We start from the raw sequence: 22,061 nt of genomic DNA, 5'->3' as shown, positions 1-22,061 counted from the left end.
GTTTACAAAGAATGGTGTGAAAAGGGAAAAACATCCAGTATGCGGCAGTCCTGTGGGCGAAAATGCCTTGTTGATGCTAGAGGTCAGAGGAGAATGGGCCGACTGATTCAAGCTGATAGAAGAGCAACTTTGACTGAAAGAACCACTCGTTACAACCGAGGTAGGCAGCAAAGCATTTGTGAAGCCACAACACGTACAACCTTGAGGCGGATGGGCTACAACAGCAGAGGACCCCACTGGGTACCACTCATCTCCACTACAAATAGGAAAAAGAGGCTACAATTTGCACAAGCTCACCAAAATTGGACAGTTGAAGACTGGAAAAATGTTGCCTGGTCTGATGAGTCTCGATTTCTGTTGAGACATTCAGATGGTAGAGTCAGAATTTGGCGTAAACAGAATGAGAACATGGATCCATCATGCCTTGTTACCACTGTGCAGGCTGGTGGTGGTGGTGTAATGGTGTGGGGGATGTTTTCTTGGCACACTTTAGGCCCCTTAGTGCCAATTGGGCATCGTTTAAATGCCACGGCCTACCTGAGCATTGTTTCTGACCATGTCCATCCCTTTATGACATAACATTTCTAAAGAATGCTTTCAGCACCTTGTTGAATCAATGCCACGTAGAATTAAGGCAGTTCTGATGGCGAAAGGGGGTCAAACACAGTATTAGTATGGTGTTCCTAATAATCCTTTAGGTGAGTGTACACAGTATTATAGGGACTCAAGCACAAAAATATTTTTTTCAAAAGGTTTTTATATGGTTTATTATTTTTTGCCTAGTGTAACAGGGGAAACCATAAGTTAGACGACAGCATAAACAAACTTTCTGCACTAAAATCGTTTAGATTTTATTTGAATTGATTAAAATAGGAAAGGAAAATAGCACAAACAAACAAAAAAAGAGGATACATTTCCAAAAGAACTTAAAAACAGCAATGTGGAAACTACAAAAACAAAGGGTTTCTGTATGATCACTGCAAGTACAAAAAAAGAGGTTTAATATCAAAAATTTACAGGAACTGCACTTGGGGGGGAAAGGTGAAATGCCAAACAAAACCATGAACGGTTAAATGCTTCTCTCCGTAATATTTCAAATACAATGTTATTCCTTTTTTTTTTTTTACCCCAAAATAATATGCTTACCCTGATCTCGGTCACTGGATCAGTTTAAATCTATTAAGTTGCGTACAAAAAAAAAAAAAAAAAAAACTATCCATAAACCGCTAAAACCTGACATCCTTGATGACTTAAAATACAATTTCCTCACAGCAGTTCTTTCCCCAAAAACAATATTTGAAAACAGAAAGGTAAGAACTGCGCGGCTATAACATGTCAAGCAATGCGTGCAAGGTGTCTTCTAGTAGAACTACAGTATGGACAGCTCAGGAAGGCATGGGCAGCATGTGTTGAAGGTCTGAGGTTCATGGCTACTTCTTATCCATGTGTCGTGTCATCCTCCACAAAGTCCTTGGCCTGCTCTGCTGAGATCACATCAATGTGACTCACCTACACACACCCCCACCGCAAAAAAGAAAAACAAGTCAGTCACCTACTTTTAGAAATGTTTTTTTTTTTTTTTTTTTTTAAACAAACACAGAAATCTCCCAATTATTTGTACCCCCTTCTTTGCCTCAATGTTGAATTGACAATAAACTCTGGAAATAAAGGGCGAAACCTCTGAACCAGAGCAGAGCATTAACTCCACTCCCTGATGTATCATTTGAATGCAGCTGCTGACAACCCATGTTTTGTAAATTTGTCAAATAATGCCCCAATTATGAAGCAGCACAGCAACATCAATGAACAAGCCAGTTATATAGTGAAGACTAGAAGGAAACATGATTCTGAAATACAAACTGGAATAATCTTCTACAAGAAAAACGTATTAAAATACAAAGGTTAAGGTTCAATTCAAACAATCACCTTGTTTCTGAATTTGACTCCATAGAATTTATCGGCGGACTCCAGGAGTTCAGGTCTGAAGGTTGTCGTGATGAACTGGGCGTGCCCTGCCAACTCCACAATCATGTCTACAACAAAGAAACCGTGCAAATAAGTGATCAGCTGGGTCTGAGAAACATCTTTAATCGTCTTTATCAAAACTAGTCGTCTCGTTTTGGTTTCAACTACTGTAATAAGTTCATATTTAAATTAAAATCCAAACTGGATTAACTAGGCCTTAACTAGCTTATATGCATGCATACTTTTTAAGTCTATCCATCTCATGTTTTAATTCCAGGTTTTATATACAAGATATAGAAATTTGTGCTTTCTTACCAGATACAGCTTTTCTGTGCTGGGCATCCAGAGCCTGGTCAATTTCATCAAACAGGTAGAAGGGAGCTGGGTCACATTTCTGAATAGCAAAGATGAGAGCCAGAGCCACTAGGGATTTCTGCCCTCCTGACAGCTGCTGCATCTCCCTCATTTCCCCCTGCTTCCCCGTGAAGGACACCTGCATACAAACAAACAAAATGTTCAGCTCAGAACACTGTTACTGATCATGTAACGATGCCACTTTAAAAGCTGTTTAAGAAGAGAGAAAGAGAGAGAGTATAAACTACAAACTAAACCGCTACTCAATAAAATAATCATAAATAAACGAACTAATAAAAATCTGTAGATATACCTGGATATACCTACTTAAATATCTTTAATATTTTAGGTTACTGTGCTTCTGATATATGGAAGAATAGGAGTTTCAAAATTTCCAGCATGAAACACTTTCAGCAATGAACTGTAGTCATCCTCCATAAGTATTATTGAGTCCTTCAGGAGAATCCTGGCGTCACTCCATTTGCAAGTGAAAGCCAAGACGTGTCAGCAGCCCACAGGTGAGTGTATGACTCCCTGCAGTGGTCCTGCTGAGACTGCCATCTTACAACCCTGGGATCTGCATCAATGGGGTCTGAATCACTAACCCAGCATTCATACCACGCAAGTTGTTAGTCAGGTGTGAAAAACAAAAACATACACACATACACAACAATTTTACTTCAAAACACTTTAAAAGGAAAAATGGAATTTACCCTGATTCCCACTCCAGTGAACTGGTCCACTGAGGGCACACTGCTCTGAGACCCCGAGCCCCTCTCGCTGTCGGCCCCGCCCTCCCCCTCATCCTGAGACTGCCCTCCCTCGGCATCTCCTTTCTTCATCACCAGCGTGGCTTTCCCTCCTGGGACCAGTTTCTGGAACACCTCGCTGAAATTCTTCGACACCTGAAGGGCAACAATCACAGTCATATCTTACAGTCTCCAGACTTCATCAATGAACTAGCAGCTGACTTCACGAAGTGGCATTCTAAATATATCCCACATATTGTGACGAGCTTGAAACAGTTCCTTGTTACTTTTTTTATACCTGTTTGAAAGTCAGCTGTATGGCTTCGTATTTCCGGAGCTCAAGCACATTCATCAGCTCCATGATGGACTTGTAGCCTCGATCCAACTCCTCCTGTCTCTTGATAAGCTTCTCTTTCTGTTCAGAGAAGTTCACAAACTGGTCCAGAGCCTTCTTGTTGACGTGACTGTACTTCTTAAGCTCAGTGTTGCACTGCTCCAGTTTACGGAAGAGCTGAAAGGAAGAGGATGAAGAGAGAACATTGACACGTACCAACAAAAATCACATCATTTAGCAAATATTATGGATTAAATAATTACATTCCCACCACCTATCTACAAGAAAATGCGTCAGTTATATTTATATATCAAGCATCACTTTCGTATATTCCGGTCAGAGAGAAATATTGGAATGATGTGCAGTATAAAAAGATAACTCATTAAATCACTGCCAATGTGCATCCTTTAGATGAGACACAAAGCCAAGGTCCTATTCTGAGTGACTCAGCAGCAGCTGTAGCTGATGGCTCACTTCACCCTTAGTTCCTATAAGTCACTCTGGATAAAAGCATCTGCTAAGAGACTAATCATCATCCACTAGTCTGCTACTTGTCTTGTTTGTAGAGATGACACATTTGAACACAAAGGCCCAAGATCATGCAAAGGCAGGGTCTACAGAAGCACAACATAGCCTCTGCCAAGAACCCACTCAACCCTTGGCATTTCAATAAACCAAAAAGTCAGCTGGTTGTAGGCTGGTTGCACAAGCCTTCCGGTTGAGTGGCTCGAGTTTCTAAGCTGTGGGGCTGAGAGTGGGAAACCACGCAGTACCTGCTTGAGTGTAAGAGTCTGGTACTTCTCAAAGGCCTCTTGGGGCAGGGACCCCAGCTCCCTGATCTTCTTCATGCACTCCTCCTTCTTCTTCAGCAGCATGCCCTGTCTGTTCGTCATCTTCTCCAGCTCCTTGGTGTCGTGGTTAATGGCATCATTCTGCTCCTTTTCGATATTCTTCCAGCGCTCCATGCTCTTCTGATGGTCCTTGATTTCGATTTCAGTCTTGTCAATAAGTCCATCCAGGTCTGGAAGGAAGCAAGCACCATATTTATGTTTTTTTATTATTAAATGAGGCATTGGTAAAATGTTCTATTGCAAAATAGATACTTTTACTTAGGTACTATGAGCACCATGTGAAAAGAAAATGGCTTCCACAATGCAGGCATTCCTTAGGCATACATGTAGGCTAATTTAATCAGTGTCAGTGCTGGGATCTCCAACGTACCTTCTGAACGCGCCATGGTGTCTTTGATTCGCTTGTTGATACCTTCCAATTCTGACGTTGTTGCTGTAAGTACCGTCCCACCCTCGGTCTCCCTTAACTCATTAAGCTCCTATATAAAATGAAAGGTGCATTAGTAAGTGTCTAGAAAATGGCAACTATTGCAAATGGGGACTTTGGCATTTCACATGATATACTTTACCTGTTCAACTTGATCCAGGCGTTTCCGCAGGTTTTCATTGAGATAGGTTTCCACTCTGGTCATAATGCCTTCTAGTTTAATTCTTTCATTTAGCAATTGTCTGTTGTCCTAAAACAGAAAATGATTAAAAACATGTTATTCTTTCACATTACAATCCGTAGGGGGGGATTTATATGATGTATGAAAACTAGATGCTAATACCAATAGGTAATGCCCAGAGGTTGTTGTCTTTTAAATGCTGAATCTCAAAAGTTGGCTTTATATCACCTTCGTTTTTCCAAATTCTTGTTCTTTTCCCAATACTAGATAAGTTGTTTATACTTATACCTGTAATAACCCTTTAATAGTTTGTCTTTGCCCTTATATTCTCAGAATGTGGGTAACAAGTTTGGCACATTTTTCTTTTCAGCAATGACATGGAAACGTGTATGCCCTTTTGGAATTCCCTGCTAGTTCTTTTAGAATAACACTTAGCCTTATGTAAGAATACATTTTTCCCCATAAAAGGTAATGAGCTACACAAGTGAAACATGTGATACAGAACCTTAAGAATTGCTTTTATGTAACACTTATTTTCAAAAGGGCCATGAAAAACCTTTTGTATCCTATTATGCTTTCAGATAAAATAATTCATACAGTTAATATATTTTAACCAAAAAGAGGCAAAAAGCAGTGGTTCAGAACATAAATGAAATCGTGAATGAAATGAGTCCTATTCATCGGGTCTTCTCACAATAGGCAGCGTTTGTAATTATGAGATTTCTTTCAAAGCCTCCCGCCCACCCAGTCTATTAAAATTGCAAAAGACTCCCTTTCATCTGCATTTAAACAATGAGGAAGAGTACACTTGCCAGGTCAAAAGATACTGGGTCTCAGGGAGCTGTAAGCAAATACTAGTTTATTCTGCTCCCTCTTACCTGCTGAAGCTGGCGGATCTCATCGTTGAGGTCATCGACTCTCCTCTGGTCCTCCAGGCTGAGTTGAGACAGCAGGTCGGTGCCCAGCTCTGCCTTCAGGGACTCTCGGGTTGACTCCATAGCATGCAGGCTGGCCTCCAGGCTCTGCAAGCTGCGTTGCTGACAGACATTTCACTTTCAATTAGTCTCCAGCTCAAATTAAAGAAAACCGCAGCATTTCCTCATTAATGTGCAGTCGGGTAATTATGGAAGAGATACTGACACCCCCTTGTGTACAAAGCACCTGCCTCATTAGAGGATTTATTATAACGTGTCAAGAAAAAAAACAGAAATAAGCAGTAGCAATAGCCTTGCTTTGGAGATTATGATGCAAGATATTTTAAACATCATTTAAACATCCTTATTATTCTCATCTTAATTGGCTCCCACTTAATATTACCATTGTCAATTGGGATTAAAATGTACATATGTAATTTGTACAGACAGTCCATTTTTTATAAACGAAGCTAATTATGAGCATTTCCCCTTTAAGTGTGAATATTTGCACCAGGAAAAATACTGTAAAATTTAGAGACATGCACACACACACAGGAAGGATTAAAAGATTATTTATAAAAAATATTTCAATCCTCTCATTTCCTAGAATTGGAAAAAATCTCCTTAAAATTCTGGATCAAACCCGTATAGAATGCCGATTAGGGCCGTATGGTAAACCCCATGTGACAAAGAAACGCACTTCTAATATATATGTGCTAAAGACACGTCCTTGTTCAAAATCCGTCTCCTCATCCACTTGCCTCTGTGGCTGGTCAGTGGAATGCAAGCACTGATCTTCCACAGGTTCGGAAGCTTACCTTGGGCATGAATGTCTTCTCTGACTGTTGCCTTTTCTCCTTCAGCATTTTCATCTCGGACAGGATGCTGTCCCGGGAGGCCTTGAACTTCCTTTGCTGTGTCTCAATCTGCTGCATCTGATTCATCAGCTGGTCGATCTCATTATTGATCCGTACTGAACGCTAAGGAAAAACAGCCGACGACTTATGGCACAGACTGAGCCAATAACTTAAGAGCACAGAGTACAGGGGGTACAGGGGGTCAGTTCTCTGCCCACAATGACATGTACTTTTTTAAATCAAGACTTATTATAGACTTATTATGCTGGCCACCAAATATTAAGCACTTCCAAAGGCAAAATGTAACTTGGAAAAAGACAAAATACAGATACCACAACAACAAACAGATGCCATGAAATGATCAATGAAAGTAAAACATGTTGATGTCCTACAATTCAAAAGAACTGCTTAATTTCTTCAGTAATTCTAGGTACCGAAACAACCCTCTGAGCCAACACAAATCCTTCACTGCTGTCACCCAGCAAAGCACTTTGTGTCATCAGCCCACTGCTTCACCTGCACAGCTGGCGGCTCCCAACTGAGGGATTGAGGCTACGGCACCTTCAGAAAGATGGGTCTTCACTTAGTCACATGCTAATGAAAGATGACTCACAGTGGTCAATAATTACTGCTAAAACCCTTTAATCTGCAAATTGTATAAATATAACTGAGGACCTAAATGCAGAGGTCTTTGTAAAACTCCCACTCAACAATATGACTAATGTAAACTACTACCTTCATATTCAAAAATTAATCAAAATTCACTTTAAAATGTACGCTGCCGTTTCCCCTAGGAAACAAGTACTTGAACAATAGGCAGACAATCTAAATAGGCAGCTCTTCTCACCTCATAACAGGTTATCAATCCCATTTTTTATTTTTTTTATGTCATAAAAAATATATATAGAGAAGATCATAACCTACATATGAGAATGAAATAAACATTGTTTAAAATCCGATTCAAAAGCACTTGTAAACCACAGATAGCCAGTAAAGGATATTTTCAATGTTTCTTCGCAGGTTTTCATTCAGCTTGGCTTCCAGCTCAGTTAGCTCCTCTTCAGCCTTCCTCACATCCTTCTGCAGCTCCAGCCTGGACTTCCTAGCATCGTAATAACCCCCCGTCAGTGCTCCCCGGTGGCTCACCTGGTCACCTGCAGGACAGATAATGAGGGAACCCTGCATGATATTTCTGTATGGCTTGCTGAAGTTTCTAAGCTTATTAGACTTTGAAGAAACACAGCATTATGGCTTCACTGTAACTATACTGTAAGGATTCATAATTACCATCCATATTGGTTTAATTTATTTGAATGTATTTCTAAATCAACCTGAATTTCAGTATTATAGGACTGGACTTTCATTATTATTGCACACATTTATTTCCAGTGTAAAACCAAACATGGAAGTGGAGATAAAAACGACATAAGAAAAACACTGTTGCCGCACAGGAAACTATAGTGATGTTCTCATTGGATACAAGTGCTAATCTAAATGTGCTAAACAGTCCTCGCAAATTCCTAGATGGTTCAGGACTGAGGGCTTGAATTCCTTACGCCCGAGCTGGGAATAAGAAATAACTATTTACTCCAAAGGACCATGAATTGAGAGCAGTGTGTGTCAGCTTCAAATCCACAGAATTGAAACACTCAAACAAACCCACGGACACATTGGGACAAAGCATAACAAATGGGAGACTCATCTCATCAGCTGAACCTTTAAAGAACTGCATTTCAAAGGATATGTGTTATGAAAATGCTATTAAAGGGACACATGACATTGCCCCTTATTGAAAACTAGCAGAATCAATCCTCTTCAATACTGAGTCACTTTTCATTACCGCCCGCAGACAAAGAAAATTCCTGCTCCTCACATCAAATGAGCCCTCTGATGATTAGGATTTAATATGTTGAAAAATGGGGGTTATAATTAAATTTAAAAAAAAAAACAGATATTAGATTCTGAAATGTGGTGTAGATGACATTCCATCCTCTGTTTGATATGGTGATACTTTAATCTCTGAATATGAGGGCATTAGCTTTCTCTGCCCTTTCCCCAAGGGGATTCACTTTTATTCTGAAGAAATGTATTCATATTCCATGGCAAATAAATGTTTTTGCAACTGCTGATATGCTTTTTGATTTTCTCTCTTGGCAGGTTAGCAGAAGTAGGGCAAGTTAACCCAATGTTCTCCATACACAGACCCCTAATTCTGAATTCCAATCCTGTGAATTGTATTTGTATTTCTTAAGTGCAAGGAATTGTCCCTGATGTTTCTGGTTTAAACAACAAACCAAACGGGGGCAGAAAATATATCTGAAAACAATTCTATTAATAACTCTATTAATAAAGGTACAAGCGTTTATCGACATGGAGGAATGTAAATGTGCCACACACTACTACTGTTTTGGCAAAAGTGTCTTAGCAATAGGAAAGGTGATGTTCATACTGAAGACCTTAATTTCTCTCTACTGTATTTATCCGGTGCCAAATCTTGACAAATAAACCTGAGTGATGCTTTTGCATCTTAGCATCTGTGCCCTTTTATTCCAGTCCCACACAGCAAACTGCAGAAACACCAGGTGACTGATCAATGCTTCAGCGCTGTTTACTCTGAGTCAAAAATGAATCCTGTGGCCAATTCTTATCATTCATCCAAGCACCGCTTGATCGGACACTCAGGAATTATCCTTTGTGACTAATCTCTACATCCTACAGACAACACTGCGTTTTAACATGTCATCTTTCTTTTCCTTCCACCTCTCCCACTTTGACAGGAACGATCGATAAGAACCTATTTTACTTGTAGAATATATATATTTTTTGCCTTATTTAGAGAAAAAGTATTGTTCACATCAATGTGAACACTTACCCTCCAAGGTAATGCAATCCATTGTGAAAGCTCTGGCCAACTGAGTGGAGACCTCCATGCTGCGACAAATTAGTGTTTTTCCAAATACGTGTTTGAAAGCCTTGTCAAATTTGGGGTTGTATCTTAACTTGCTGATCATTGGAATAGCATCCTGAAAAATATTATGATCATCATTAACTTTAATACAAGTACCACAGTTAAATCAAATATCTACAAGAACATATAGTAATACTGCAAGAATCGCATACATTTGAAATTCGAAATTGTAAAACTTACATTGGTCTCAGGATACGCTGTATCTCTAACGTCCAGTTTACTGAGAGGAAGGAAGGTCACTTCCCCAGGCAGGTTCATTTTATTGAACTCCATCAAGATTTTAGTGCTGACTTCATCTGTCTCAACAATGTGATAAAACAACCTATGAAGAAAAACAAAATGAAAGAAAAACATAAAATACTGCTTTTTAAATAAAACAGGCTAACCTTTCTTTATCTATCCGAAAATGCAAAGCAGTGACACTTGAGCCGCCACTGTCCGCAGCTGTGCAGGTACAACAGAAACAGGCCCTGTGTGACTCACCTGGTTCCTGCGGTGACCTCTACGCAGGTGTAGAAGGCAGGCTCACACTCAAAGTTATTCATCACTATGCCGTGGTAGCCATTGATGACATGCTGGTTGATGCCTTTTCTACGGAAATGCTCCAACACTTTGTTGATACTGTCTATCCCGTTCAGAATAGCCTGTGAAGGACCAGAGCAAATTGTGAATTCAACCCTTCTAGTACCTTACAATTTTAGGTTACATAGATCAATACTATTTCAAGGTTACTATTTCAAGACAATCTCAGTCTGTACTTCTTAAATCTCCAAAATCTGATTTGGTACAAATATAATTCTTAGGGACCAAGGCCGTGAAGGTAGTTTGGGGGTGACCCTCCTGACCTTTCCGGTCGCTGCTCGTAGAAGCTGCTGTTTCTTCTCGAGATCCTCCCGTTTTGCAGCCAGAGCCTGCTGCTCTGCGTTTTCCTCTCGCCACAGGTAACTTTGCAAGTAAACCAGACAAAGAAAAGAGAGAAAACATTAGTCATGCCGTTACTATTATTCATGCAAATCCCTCCCTGCCATCCTAAACACCACGCAAAGGTCAGCACTGCACGAATTCAAACTTCGGCAAGGAAGCGCTACCCGTAGATCACCAGGCTTTTTCCATCTGTGGTATGCATTGCTTATTTTGTATCATTCAAAGTTAGGTAAGGTAATTTATTTCAAAGTGAAACACCCCCACGAGACCTCTTGGATTTATAAAATAAGCAAACATTGCTAATTCAGCCCTCCGAGAACAATAATATAAAAATTTAACTCCCACAGGGCATCACATTTTAAATGTAGCTGTAGCACAATAGCTGCAGAGAAAAAGAACACAAAGCCTGATGGGAGATTGTGCTTGAGCTTTCTTCCCACTAAAGGCTGTGCAGATCATAAAATAAACCTGTGATGTGAACTTCATATTGCCAAGAAGAAATGTATGTAGTTTATTTAGGGTATCTGAAAATATGCTAGAACAAACCACAACTTTTTTCGGCCATTCTGCGCATTCAAGGAAGGAGAGCATTGAAAGAAGATTTGCGACAGACTTACTTTCTCTCGCTCTGCAGCTCATCTTTCTTGTTCTTCACTTCGTAGTATTTCTTGTCCAGCTCTTCTACACGGGTCTTCACTTCATTCAGATCTTGATCCAATTTCTAGTAGAATATAAAAAGGCAAAATGTTTCTTGCACTTTATTTTCAAAGAAACATGGAGTTTACATTAAAAGGGAGATACACCAACCGATCTCCAATCTGTTCTGTTATGAAAAGGTGAACCTACACTGTACTGTTCCAGGTTTCTCTCTTTGTTGGCCTCCGTGTCTTCGAGATCCTTGTGGATGGCTGCGATCTGACGCTTCTTGTCATTGATGGCCTGATCGAGGGACTTCAGCTCCTTCTTAATCCATTTGTCTCTTTCCTCCTTGGAAGTGAACTGGCTGCCACGGCCCTGTTTGGCATACAAATCTGTCCTCTCCTGCGTAGCCTGGGCCAGTCTACAGGGATAGGAAAACACATTGAGGACAGATTCAGAGAAACATGGCAAGAGAAGCCTCCTTACGTGGTTAATACCTGCCTGACACCTGTACTATAATGAAAAATGAAATATCTATTAAATGTGTCTGCCACTGCAAAAACTTCTGAAATGGGACACCATGGAATCATAAATATAATTTACTCCTCATTTATGTTCTCCAGGGGACAAATTGATCAGTGATTGTCAGTTTGTAGAAGGTTCAGCAATTAAACGCTTTGTTTTAAGAACAACCTATTTGCATATGCAAGTCCTATCCTTCTGCAAAGATGGATCAAGAGTACAAACCTTGCGATTCCTTTTTCCTCTTTCTCTTTCACAGTGTTGAATTTGGGCTCAGTCTCCTGAAGCTCCTTCTGCTTCTCTTCAATTTTTTCAAGCAGCTTCTGCCTTTCCTTAAGCAAGCGTTTCTGGGGGCAAAAGAAGAATAAGGTATGTCACAAAATCTTGAGACACAGTACATAAGAGAGAGACAGTTTCAGAACATAAGCACTTACTTTGTTTAACACATTAGTAGTTTGGATCTGTACAGTGTACAATTATTCATAAACCTTCAAAATTAGGCATTAGCTATGAAAAACTCACCTCTATCTAAGAGGCTTTCAACCATGTCTTTTATCCCCTAAATTTTGGAGACATCTAGTTTAAACAAACTAGTGAGCCCCACATATCCCTAAAAAATATCAAATTAAGGCACATGTATGTTTGGTCCCCCCCCCTCCAATACCTTAACATGTACAGCCTCAATGTTCTACAATGCACATTTCATACCCTTTGCTCACTGTTCCCAGCCAATTCATCTTGCAAGTCCTTTGCCTTCAGCTCCAGTTTGGTCCTTTGTTTGATTTGCTCCTGTCTTTCAGAACTCAGCTGCTCCTTTTCCTCTTTCATGGCTGAGATTTTGGCCTTCAGTTCTCGAACAACACGTTCAGTTTCCTTGTTAACAGGAAAGGGTGAAAAACATGATATATGTGAATAAAATAATTCAGTAGCAACATAATAGAGTAAACTATATATAGCCTTTTCCTCAGCCTTGTGAAAGGTGACCTCTTCTATGACAATTGCAGATATCTTTAGTAGTGACATAACTTAAAAATAAAGTTACACTTTACCTCCACTTTGTCTCGCGCATCCTGCTGAGCATCACGCAGTTGTCTTGATTTGTCCCCACACGTCTCTCGTTTAGAAGACAGCTGAAACAAAACAGTCACCCATTATAACACAAATTTTGTTGCACACCTTCTACAGAAATGTAGAAAAGCTTAAAGGTATATTTAGTATTAGAAAAACACTAAGCCTTTCTAGAAGAGAACAAATCCAAGTATTGTGGAAATTGTTTCTTGAAAACTGCTCACATCAACCAACTGTAACATAGGCAAACATGTTATGAAACAACAGATGAAGGTGGAATAACAGAAAAATATCTGAAATGTAGAAATGGAGCGCTCACATATAGGCTGGGGTCTGAGGGTCCAGAGGCAAGGCCCCTGAGGGACCTTTTGCTATTTCATGGGTGTATCTTTCACTACAGTGATACAAAATAAACCGTGAACAATGTCAAATATCATCACCCAAACTACCAAACGTACTTGAATAAAATGCAATCCATCTATCAAAACTACAATTCCAAGTGCCAGTTTAAAATGGATTACAAATTACAAAGCCCCAAAACAGTATAGCGAGCATAAGATCGTAACAGTAATACATCAATAGTAGTATAGTTTTAATACAACACAAACCAGACATCAACCAAAATCTATCTATAAAGCAAAAATCTAGTTGCAGTTTCTTTACAATAACTTAAAACTATCAAATGCTCCTTTTCAAAGAATAATGTGCATTTAACAGTTATAATTAATAATAATAAGTTCAATCATAAACAGGGTTTAAGCAAGTCAAAAGGGAGCAAATGTTTGATCTAGATGAGAATTTAAGACCTACATGTAATATTCAATCTAAACTTACAGCATTAATGCCAAATACAAAATAAAATGAGTGTAACCATCAATTGTTGAACAGACAACCTCACTCAATTGATGCACGCAAATTATTTTACCGGGGCTTTTGACTTTGTTTTATGAGCTCACCAGTTGTAATGTGAGCTGCCTTGCCTCCACTTTTCACTTTCCTGATTTTCCACTTATTTATACTAAATTGAGGACCATAATATGTTGGGTTTTCAATAAGAGCATACCTCATCAAGTTTGGCACGGGTCTCATTGAGCTCCTGGTTATAGATTGTGTACTCCAGGGCCCGTCTCATTTTATCCCATTTCTGGTACTGAGCCAACTCCTCCTTTTCATCCTCCAGAGTGTGCAGTCTCTCCTCGATATACTTCAGCAGTTCATTGATCTTCTCCCTTTTCCCCTCTAAGGAAACACAAGCGTGCTGGTTAATTCTAAAAGCATGAGTTTCCACAAAATGAGATGTACGATGTGTGGTGTATTGAAAAATCAAACTTAAAACCAATTCAAGGTTAAAGGAGATTAAAAATGATTAAAGCCCTAACAAGGTAATTGTATTCTAAATTAGGTTCCTGGAAATTCATTGGGTCTTTTTGGGCTCTAAGTCAACTCAAGGGCCGAACTGTGAACAATATACAAGATTACATAATTTAAATTATCATACCAGTTTCCTTCATGAGAGATATACTCTCTTCCTTGCGTTCATCGTACACTCTTGTCCCTGCCACCTCCCTCAGCAGTTTCAGCCGCTGGGAGTCTGGAGCCGTGGCCATCTGATTGATCTAAAAGATTGAGCAGAACACAGACAAAGTTCAATTGACATGGCACATTATTAGAACAAAGCAGAAATGCCCTGTGCTCATCAAAGCGTCCTGTATTGCTAATAATGCATTTGCAATTCATCGTAATTTCAATGACTTTTTTTTTTTAAAGAGGGGATAGACAAATGCATCAATAATTCAATTCTAAAAACCATAAAGATGGCCATACAGTACATTAACCTGCCCAAGTATCTCTTGATATAGTAGAATTAATAATGATGCCTTCTTTTATAAAGCTTGATGACTGTGAATTTCAAATATTCATCCAACATTAAAGATGACAGAACAGTCCATATCCGATTTGTAACATGCAAGTGATGGTGATGAATCTTACCTTTCCTTGCTTGACAATGTAGTAAGGATTACTGCGTGAAAAACCAGCGCTCTCCAAAAGGTTCATCACATCGTTCTTCCTGAAAGGATACAGTTTCTGTGTTAAAATCTCACAGGCCTTTATAACTATTTAAAATAGAGGCTGACTAATATCAGTAAATTTACTTACGTCACCATCTTTTTATCTAAGAAGTACTGATCTTTTTTCGCTCCAATGACACGGCGGAGGGAGACTTCTTCTTTGTCAATCTGTACAGAAAGACATTTAGAAACGGTTCTGAACTATGCATTCACTTAACAAAAAAAAAGCCTTTTTGTCCACACAGTGACACCATATACCTCTGTGGAAACAAAGAGACAGCTGATGTTGTAACCAATTAACCTTATTCCTGGTCCCAGTGAAAACGAGGCTCTGAAAGCATCAGTTCCATATGTGCGATAAACAAACGTGTATCACTTGTGTTCCTAGCCGTGTGAGTGATTCCCTTTATGACAGCTATAAAGCCCTGTCGTTTCACAGATTTCCAGTAGACAAACGAAAGGAAAGCCTGGATTATCACAATTCGACGAGACACTGCACCACTTTTCTGAAGTATTTTTGTTCAATTTGGTATTGATTGGACTGATTACATTCGGTGAGCTCTTAACACTAGAACCACCGAGATCTCAGATGAAATACAACCACCGCATCCGCAAAATGCGCCTTTTTAAAACAGCTGTGTGATGAAAACGAAAAATAAACAGCTGGATTAAACTTAAGATTTTTACATATGAACATTACACAACATTTTCATGGCAGCAACACTGCATTCACATTGAAACTAAGTATTTTTTTCAAAATGAGTGCATATACACTGCATTAACATGAAAAAAAACTAATAATACATTTTACACAAACTGTGTAAACTGGTGTAGAAATCGGTATGCACATAGTTCAGCAAACTTACAATTAATAAACATAAACAACCAATTATAAAAATAAGTATAGCATCTTAAGCAATGTGAAAGCACTCTGAAATGGGTTTGACTGTCTCTGTATACAGCTACATACATCAATGAAGGAACGCGCTTTTCAACACTACAGTGCATTTACCAGAAACTGCATTTTAACAACGTGAAACATTGACAGGTCTGTTTGTGTTGCATTTAGCAACCTGGCAGTGTCTTTATTCCATGTGCAGAGCTGGGTGAGGGGTATCTTCAGTCCTGTAGATACTGAATTGTAGTGCCAACAGCTGTCTAATAAATGCTAACAGCAGCCAGCCTATCGCCAGCCTTGCACCTGATACAAAAAAATAGCACATGATCAGACAGTGACTGATCAATGCATTGACCCAGAGACCAAGAGTGAATTCCAAAGGAAAGTTACAAACTTGCTGAGCTGATGAGAAGACAGGCAAATGAGAGCTAGATTAGGTGTGATTCTTCAATTGTGTATTTTGTGTCATATGCTAATAACATAAATAATGATAATAATATATGAATATACACTCACCTAAAGGATTATTAGGAACACCATACTAATACTGTGTTTGACCCCCTTTCGCCATCAGAACTGCCTTAATTCTACATGGCATTGATTCAACAAGGTGCTGAAAGCATTCTTTAGAAATGTTGGCCCATATTGATAGGATAGTATCTTGCAGTTGATGGAGATTTGTGGGATGCACATCCAGGGCACGAAGCTCCCGTTCCACCACATCCCAAAGATGCTCTATTGGGTTGAGATCTGGTGACTGTGGGGGCCAGTTAAGTACAGTGAACTCATTGTCATGTTCAAGAAACCAATTTGAAATGATTCGACCTTTGCGACATGGTGCATTATCCTGCTGGAAGTAGCCATCAGAGGATGGGTACATGGTGGTCATAAAGGGATGGACATGGTCAGAAACAATGCTCAGGTAGGCCGTGGCATTTAAACGATGCCCAATTGGCACTAAGGGGCCTAAAGTGTGCCAAGAAAACATCCCCCACACCATTACACCACCACCACCAGCCTGCACAGTGGTAACAAGGCATGATGGATCCATGTTCTCATTCTGTTTACGCCAAATTCTGACTCTACCATCTGAATGTATCAACAGAAATCGAGACTCATCAGACCAGGCAACATTTTTCCAGTCTTCAACTGTGCAATTTTGGTGAGCTTGTGCAAATTGTAGCCTCTTTTTCCTATTTGTAGTGGAGATGAGTGGTACCCGGTGGGGTCTTCTGCTGTTGTAGCCCATCCGCCTCAAGGTTGTACGTGTTGTGGCTTCACAAATGCTTTGCTGCATACCTCGGTTGTAACGAGTGGTTATTTCAGTCAAAGTTGCTCTTCTATCAGCTTGAATCAGTCGGCCCATTCTCCTCTGACCTCTAGCATCAACAAGGCATTTTCGCCCCCACAGGACTGCCGCATACTGGATGTTTTTCCCTTTTCACACCATTCTTTGTAAACCCTAGAAATGGTTGTGCGTGAAAATCCCAGTAACTGAGCAGATTGTGAAATACTCAGACCGGCCCGTCTGGCACCAACAACCATGCCACGCTCAAAATTGCTTAAATCACCTTTCTTTCCCATTCAGACATTCAGTTTGGAGTTCAGGAGATTGTCTTGACCAGGACCACACCCCTAAATGCATTGAAGCAACTGCCATGTGATTGGTTGGTTAGATAATTGCATTAATGAGAAATTGAACAGGTGTTCCTAATAATCCTTTAGGTGAGTGTATATGTAGACATTTACATGTTTCAGCTATTTTGTATTTGCCTGTTATTTATTGTATTATGTTTTTGGTCTGTATAATGACTGGTGTGTGTTACATGCATGTTCTGTATATCATTAAATTCATACATTAAATTTCCATATGGAATACATTTTCAATATATTATAAATCTAAACAATAATAATGCATTAAAACAGAAAACAGAATGTGCCTATTGACTGTTACTACAACAAGCCAGATTAAACCAGTCACAGAATGCTCTATATTATGTTGGCCAAAGAAATAACCAAAATATAGTGTTATTAGCTACCTGCACTCTATTGTTCTGAAGAAAATGTTTGAATGGTTACTGAATTCTGGAAAAAAGTTATTAATACTATGATACTTGTGTTAACAGCCCATTTGATCTGGAGTGAAGACTGTATCTTTATGAAAGGAATGCTAATGTATGTTGTGTGTGCAGAATTTGTGTGTGTGTGTGTGTGGTATCGATTTGGTATCGAGTATCGTGAAATTGAACTGGTATCGTATTGATGTTCAAAATTCTAGTATCGTGACAGCCTTAGTCTGGAGTATCAATTCCAAATCAATACAGTGGTTTAGTATAAGGACATGATTTAAAAATCGAATTGTTTTAATGGAATCAAACATACTTACTGGTAATCTGTTGTCAGAATTGTCAAATATAATCTCCACAAAAGCCGAGATAACACGAGGACCGGTTCCTTCCTGCAAATTAAAGGAGAAATTGCATATACCAGTTCAATATAAAATGTTTAATTTTTTTTTTTTAAAAAGATACAAATCAAATCACACTGCATTGTATTTGTGTATTCTACTACCTCACCCTCTTGCCCATGGAACTGAAACTTTGCATCTCTAGCCTTGAAAGAGAATTACTGAACTTACATGCAGCAACGCCAGCCTCTGCTCTGGACGAAGGTGACTGAATTCATCACTGAGCACAAACTGGATGGCTGCAGGAAGACAAACAACTTTATATTAACTTGATCAAGAAAGACACAAGGTTGCCCTTCACCCACTAACACATTGTTTACAACACATTCCACAACATCTTCAGTGAAAGAGAAAAGTAATGTTGTTTAAGCAGAAACAAAAGCAGCATTATGTGATAAGCAGGAGCAGATTTATTTAAATTGATATGTTGGGTTTCAAAAGTTATGCATGATGTTCCAGCCTGAACAACATTTGGAGACGTGAAGACTAAATGTGAGTGTTTATGTGAGTCTTACTAAACGTCTCACATAATGTGATTCTGCAAAGACCAAGTCAAATGAATGGCTTACCATAGAAAAAGTTACTTTTTCCAGATCCATTTCGTCCAACTGAAACGAATAGAAAGAAAGAAAAGGGGGAGAGAGAGTACTGTAAATCAGGAAATTGTAGTTATGATGTTTACAAGGATTGGGAATGTTTGATACACAACACTTTGGGATGTTAGATTATGAACCAAGTCAGCTTAACTGCTGCTTTGGCATAAACATTTAAATATAATGAAAATATCCATGGACTCACCGATAACATTGTGCTTTGGGCTAAACGGATCTACGACAGTTTGATCCCTGTAACTTCGGAAACCCTGGATAATGACCTAGAAGAGAAAAAGAGAAAGAATAGATTCCTTCTACATCCCAAAGATTTACACACATTGTATCTTATTGTGCAAGCAAATAAACACAAATACAAAAAGTACCACAGATTCAGATATTCGACACTACCATGCTTTTCTGACTTGTAGATGAAGAAATGTAGTTTGTATTTTATTAATTAGATAATCAGTATCCATAAAACACATCCTACACATCCCAATGCCACAATTGAATCACTGGTCCCAATTTAGTTAATGAATGTTGCCAATTACTTTGACCATAAACTGGGATCCTGTCCCTATGCTACCACGCATTGCCTGGCCACAGTCAGCGCCTGTACAAGGTGCGCATGGTGAGCCATTGACCTGTCACTCTTAACTTTGTTTCTCCTTCCGGATCACATGATCAATCTACCAACAATAATATACAATTTCGTGTTACATATAAAGACACCCAAAAGGGGACATGTTGACATCACGTGTCGCTGCACAGTTCATTGCATTTACGATGTATTCTTTAAATAACACATCCAATCCGAGGCCTACATCTCTCACTGTTCTCTCTCAACTAAGAACCTGCCGATTTCCAGAAAAAAACGGATGCTCGAGCAAAATTAATTGCTTGGGGATGTTTTAATTAAAATTACAACATTCCTCGTTATTGCAAACAAAAGTTAATTACTTGACACAACCGCCCGCCCCCCACGTCGGCTGAACTCCCCGGGTCCTGTTTACTGTAACACACTAAACATTGTAAACAGTTACAATTGTCAACGCCGTCATTGATTGCCGTACATTGTTAATACTCGTCTTATCCAATTTATTTCACTGAGATAATTAAAATAATAGACACCTAAAGTGCCTAAACTGAACAGTAATTAAACAGAATTATCCTTTCTCCGTGAACAAACCAAGAAAGCGTATCTCTACTGTAACTTACCTGTTTAATGTACATGTCTGGGCTTCCAGGTGGAGTTGCCTCAGAAAAAAAAATCTACAAAACGGCGAGAAACTTCCTCTCCCTCCGCGGAAGGGAAGGAGCGAGAGATTACCAAAATAATCAATATATGTTTGCAATTAAATCATTTAGAATAAATTGTCGGAAAATGCGATTCTCCCCGCACGCAAAAACAAGAAACAACAGGCACCAAAATGGCGACAGGAGGAGGGGGGGGGCTAACTCAGGCTGATGAAAATGCGCAAAATAGGGGTAGACGATGGAAACATGTATATGTGTTGAAGAGTAAATCGTGGACATTTCGTGTGACAAATGTTATAATTTGAGTCTTTCTACGTATTTTAGTTGATAGTGTTTGGATTTGCGTTCATGAACATTAAAGAAACACAATCACCACTGTACATATATTGGTGCCTACCCCTGTACGTGTAGGGTGGTATCTACCAGGAGAGGTGAAAGGTTCGGCGCCAAAGCGTACGGCCGAAAAGAGTCGCGTTCGTGTAGAGCAGATATCCGCAGTTCTGCGCGGATCTGCGCGGCTCCACCAATGGGATCGGTGGGATTCTGTAGCTCTGCGCAGAAGGAATCTAGGCTACAAGAACGCGACTCAAGTCTGCCACAGGGAAGTGTTTTGAAAGTCCGAAAGGTTCACGATTTATACATTAAAAAACGCATTGTGCGTTGTGTTTAAAAAATTGATTATGACTGAGCATTGTATTTGTGATTCATTACAGCTGTATCATTAACAATGTCTGTAATAATAGTTTTAGGAATCAAAGTTGGTTCCCGCCCATACAAACGACCCCAGATCGCCTAGATTAGATGAACACGTTTTCATTTCAAACTTTTATTTGTAATTCCCTTGCATTACCTTTAGTTCAATGTTTATAATAAAGTATAAGTGCATATGTTTTAATAAATTACCGAACCTGCACCAAATATTGTTCTGGTGGTGTGAAAAGTTATTTGTATATTGTTTAGGGTGCTTAAGTCATAAAATAGTACATGGATATAAAAGCTAGCATGCATTTTATTTATAAGAAGTTGTATACAACTATATTTTATAAAGGAGTTCCTCTAAATGGTAAATTATTATGTACTATGTTTAAAGCTAATTATACAACTATACATATATGAGCAAAAACAAATACTACTATAACAGATACATCTTTGTAATAAGCTTTCTTAATTATTGTGTTTATATTTTATTTATAGTTTTTATTTAATTAATTATTTTAAATGAACATTTGGACTGGATGGTAAAAAGTAAATACCACAAATTCAGCCTTAGGCGGCGCTATATACCTAAAAGCTGGTTCCACAGGACTAGTGTTTCCAGGTTGCATTCAACTAACACATACACCAATGTTGACAGTATTGTGATGTAATCTTTAGGGGGCGTTTCAACTCCATGTATATACCCCACACCTAATTTTACATGTCACACTTTGGTTGAAAAAATATATAATCCTATATAAAAATCCTGAAAAGAGGTCTAAATATCCATCTCTATAGTACACATAATGAAATGTATATAAGAACATAAGAAAGTTTACAAACGAGAGGAGGCCATTCAACCCATCGTGCTCGTTTGGTGTCTATTAATAACTGAGTGATCCAAGGATCCTATCCAGTCTATTTTTAAATGTTCCCAAATTATCACCTTCTACCACATCGCTGGGGAGTTTGTTCCAGATTGTGACGCCTCTCTGTGTGAAGAAGTGTCTCCCGTTTGCTGTCTTGAATGCCTTGAAGCCCAACTTCCATTTGTGTCCCCGGGTCCGTGTGTCCCTGCTGATGTGGAAAAGCTCCTCTGGTTTGATGTGGTCGATGCCCTTCATGATTTTGAAGACTTGAATCAAGTCCCCACGTAGTCTCCTCTGTTCCAGGGTGAAAAGGTTCAGTTCCCTCAGTCTCTCAGTAGGACATTCCCTTCAGACCTGGAATAAGTCTGGTTGCTCTCCTCTGAACTGCCTCTAGAGCAGCGATATCTTTCTTGAAGTGTGGAGCCCAGAACTGTCCACAGTATCCAGATGAGCTCTAAC

At 39.2% G+C, this 22,061-nt stretch overlaps 1 protein-coding gene across 1 annotated transcript; it reads right to left on the bottom strand.

Moving 5' to 3' along the window:
* Positions 1-740: 740 nt before the first annotated feature.
* On the bottom strand, positions 741-20,220 carry smc3 (structural maintenance of chromosomes 3). The gene is made up of 29 exons (XM_066692752.1): positions 19,999-20,220; positions 18,986-19,061; positions 18,757-18,795; positions 18,359-18,426; positions 18,107-18,178; positions 14,911-14,990; positions 14,743-14,821; positions 14,252-14,369; positions 13,817-13,992; positions 12,735-12,815; positions 12,394-12,558; positions 11,911-12,032; positions 11,371-11,584; positions 11,142-11,245; positions 10,446-10,545; positions 10,084-10,244; positions 9,781-9,922; positions 9,505-9,655; positions 7,634-7,786; positions 6,594-6,745; positions 5,740-5,898; positions 4,823-4,930; positions 4,624-4,732; positions 4,176-4,423; positions 3,367-3,579; positions 3,033-3,224; positions 2,281-2,458; positions 1,927-2,033; positions 741-1,509 (listed from the first exon to the last, which is right to left on the bottom strand). The coding sequence occupies exons 1-29, from the start codon at positions 20,011-20,013 to the stop codon at positions 1,438-1,440; spliced, it is 3,654 nt and encodes a 1,217-aa protein (XP_066548849.1). The 5' UTR covers positions 20,014-20,220; the 3' UTR covers positions 741-1,437.
* Positions 20,221-22,061: the final 1,841 nt, after the last annotated feature.

The sequence above is a fragment of the Amia ocellicauda genome, chromosome 20 (genome assembly GCF_036373705.1).
Source record: "Amia ocellicauda isolate fAmiCal2 chromosome 20, fAmiCal2.hap1, whole genome shotgun sequence".
NCBI lineage: Eukaryota > Metazoa > Chordata > Actinopteri > Amiiformes > Amiidae > Amia > Amia ocellicauda.
This window is presented reverse-complemented; position numbering and strand designations above follow the sequence as displayed.

Bases quoted from the DNA above. Each gene is read 5' to 3' on its own strand.
- smc3 (XM_066692752.1), bottom strand. The intron at 13,993-14,251 runs GTATGATAATTT...GTGTTTCCTTAG, and splicing joins ATCTCTCATGAAGGAAACTG to AGGGGAAAAGGGAGAAGATC. The intron at 4,733-4,822 runs GTAAAGTATATC...CATTTTATATAG, and splicing joins GCCTGGATCAAGTTGAACAG to GAGCTTAATGAGTTAAGGGA.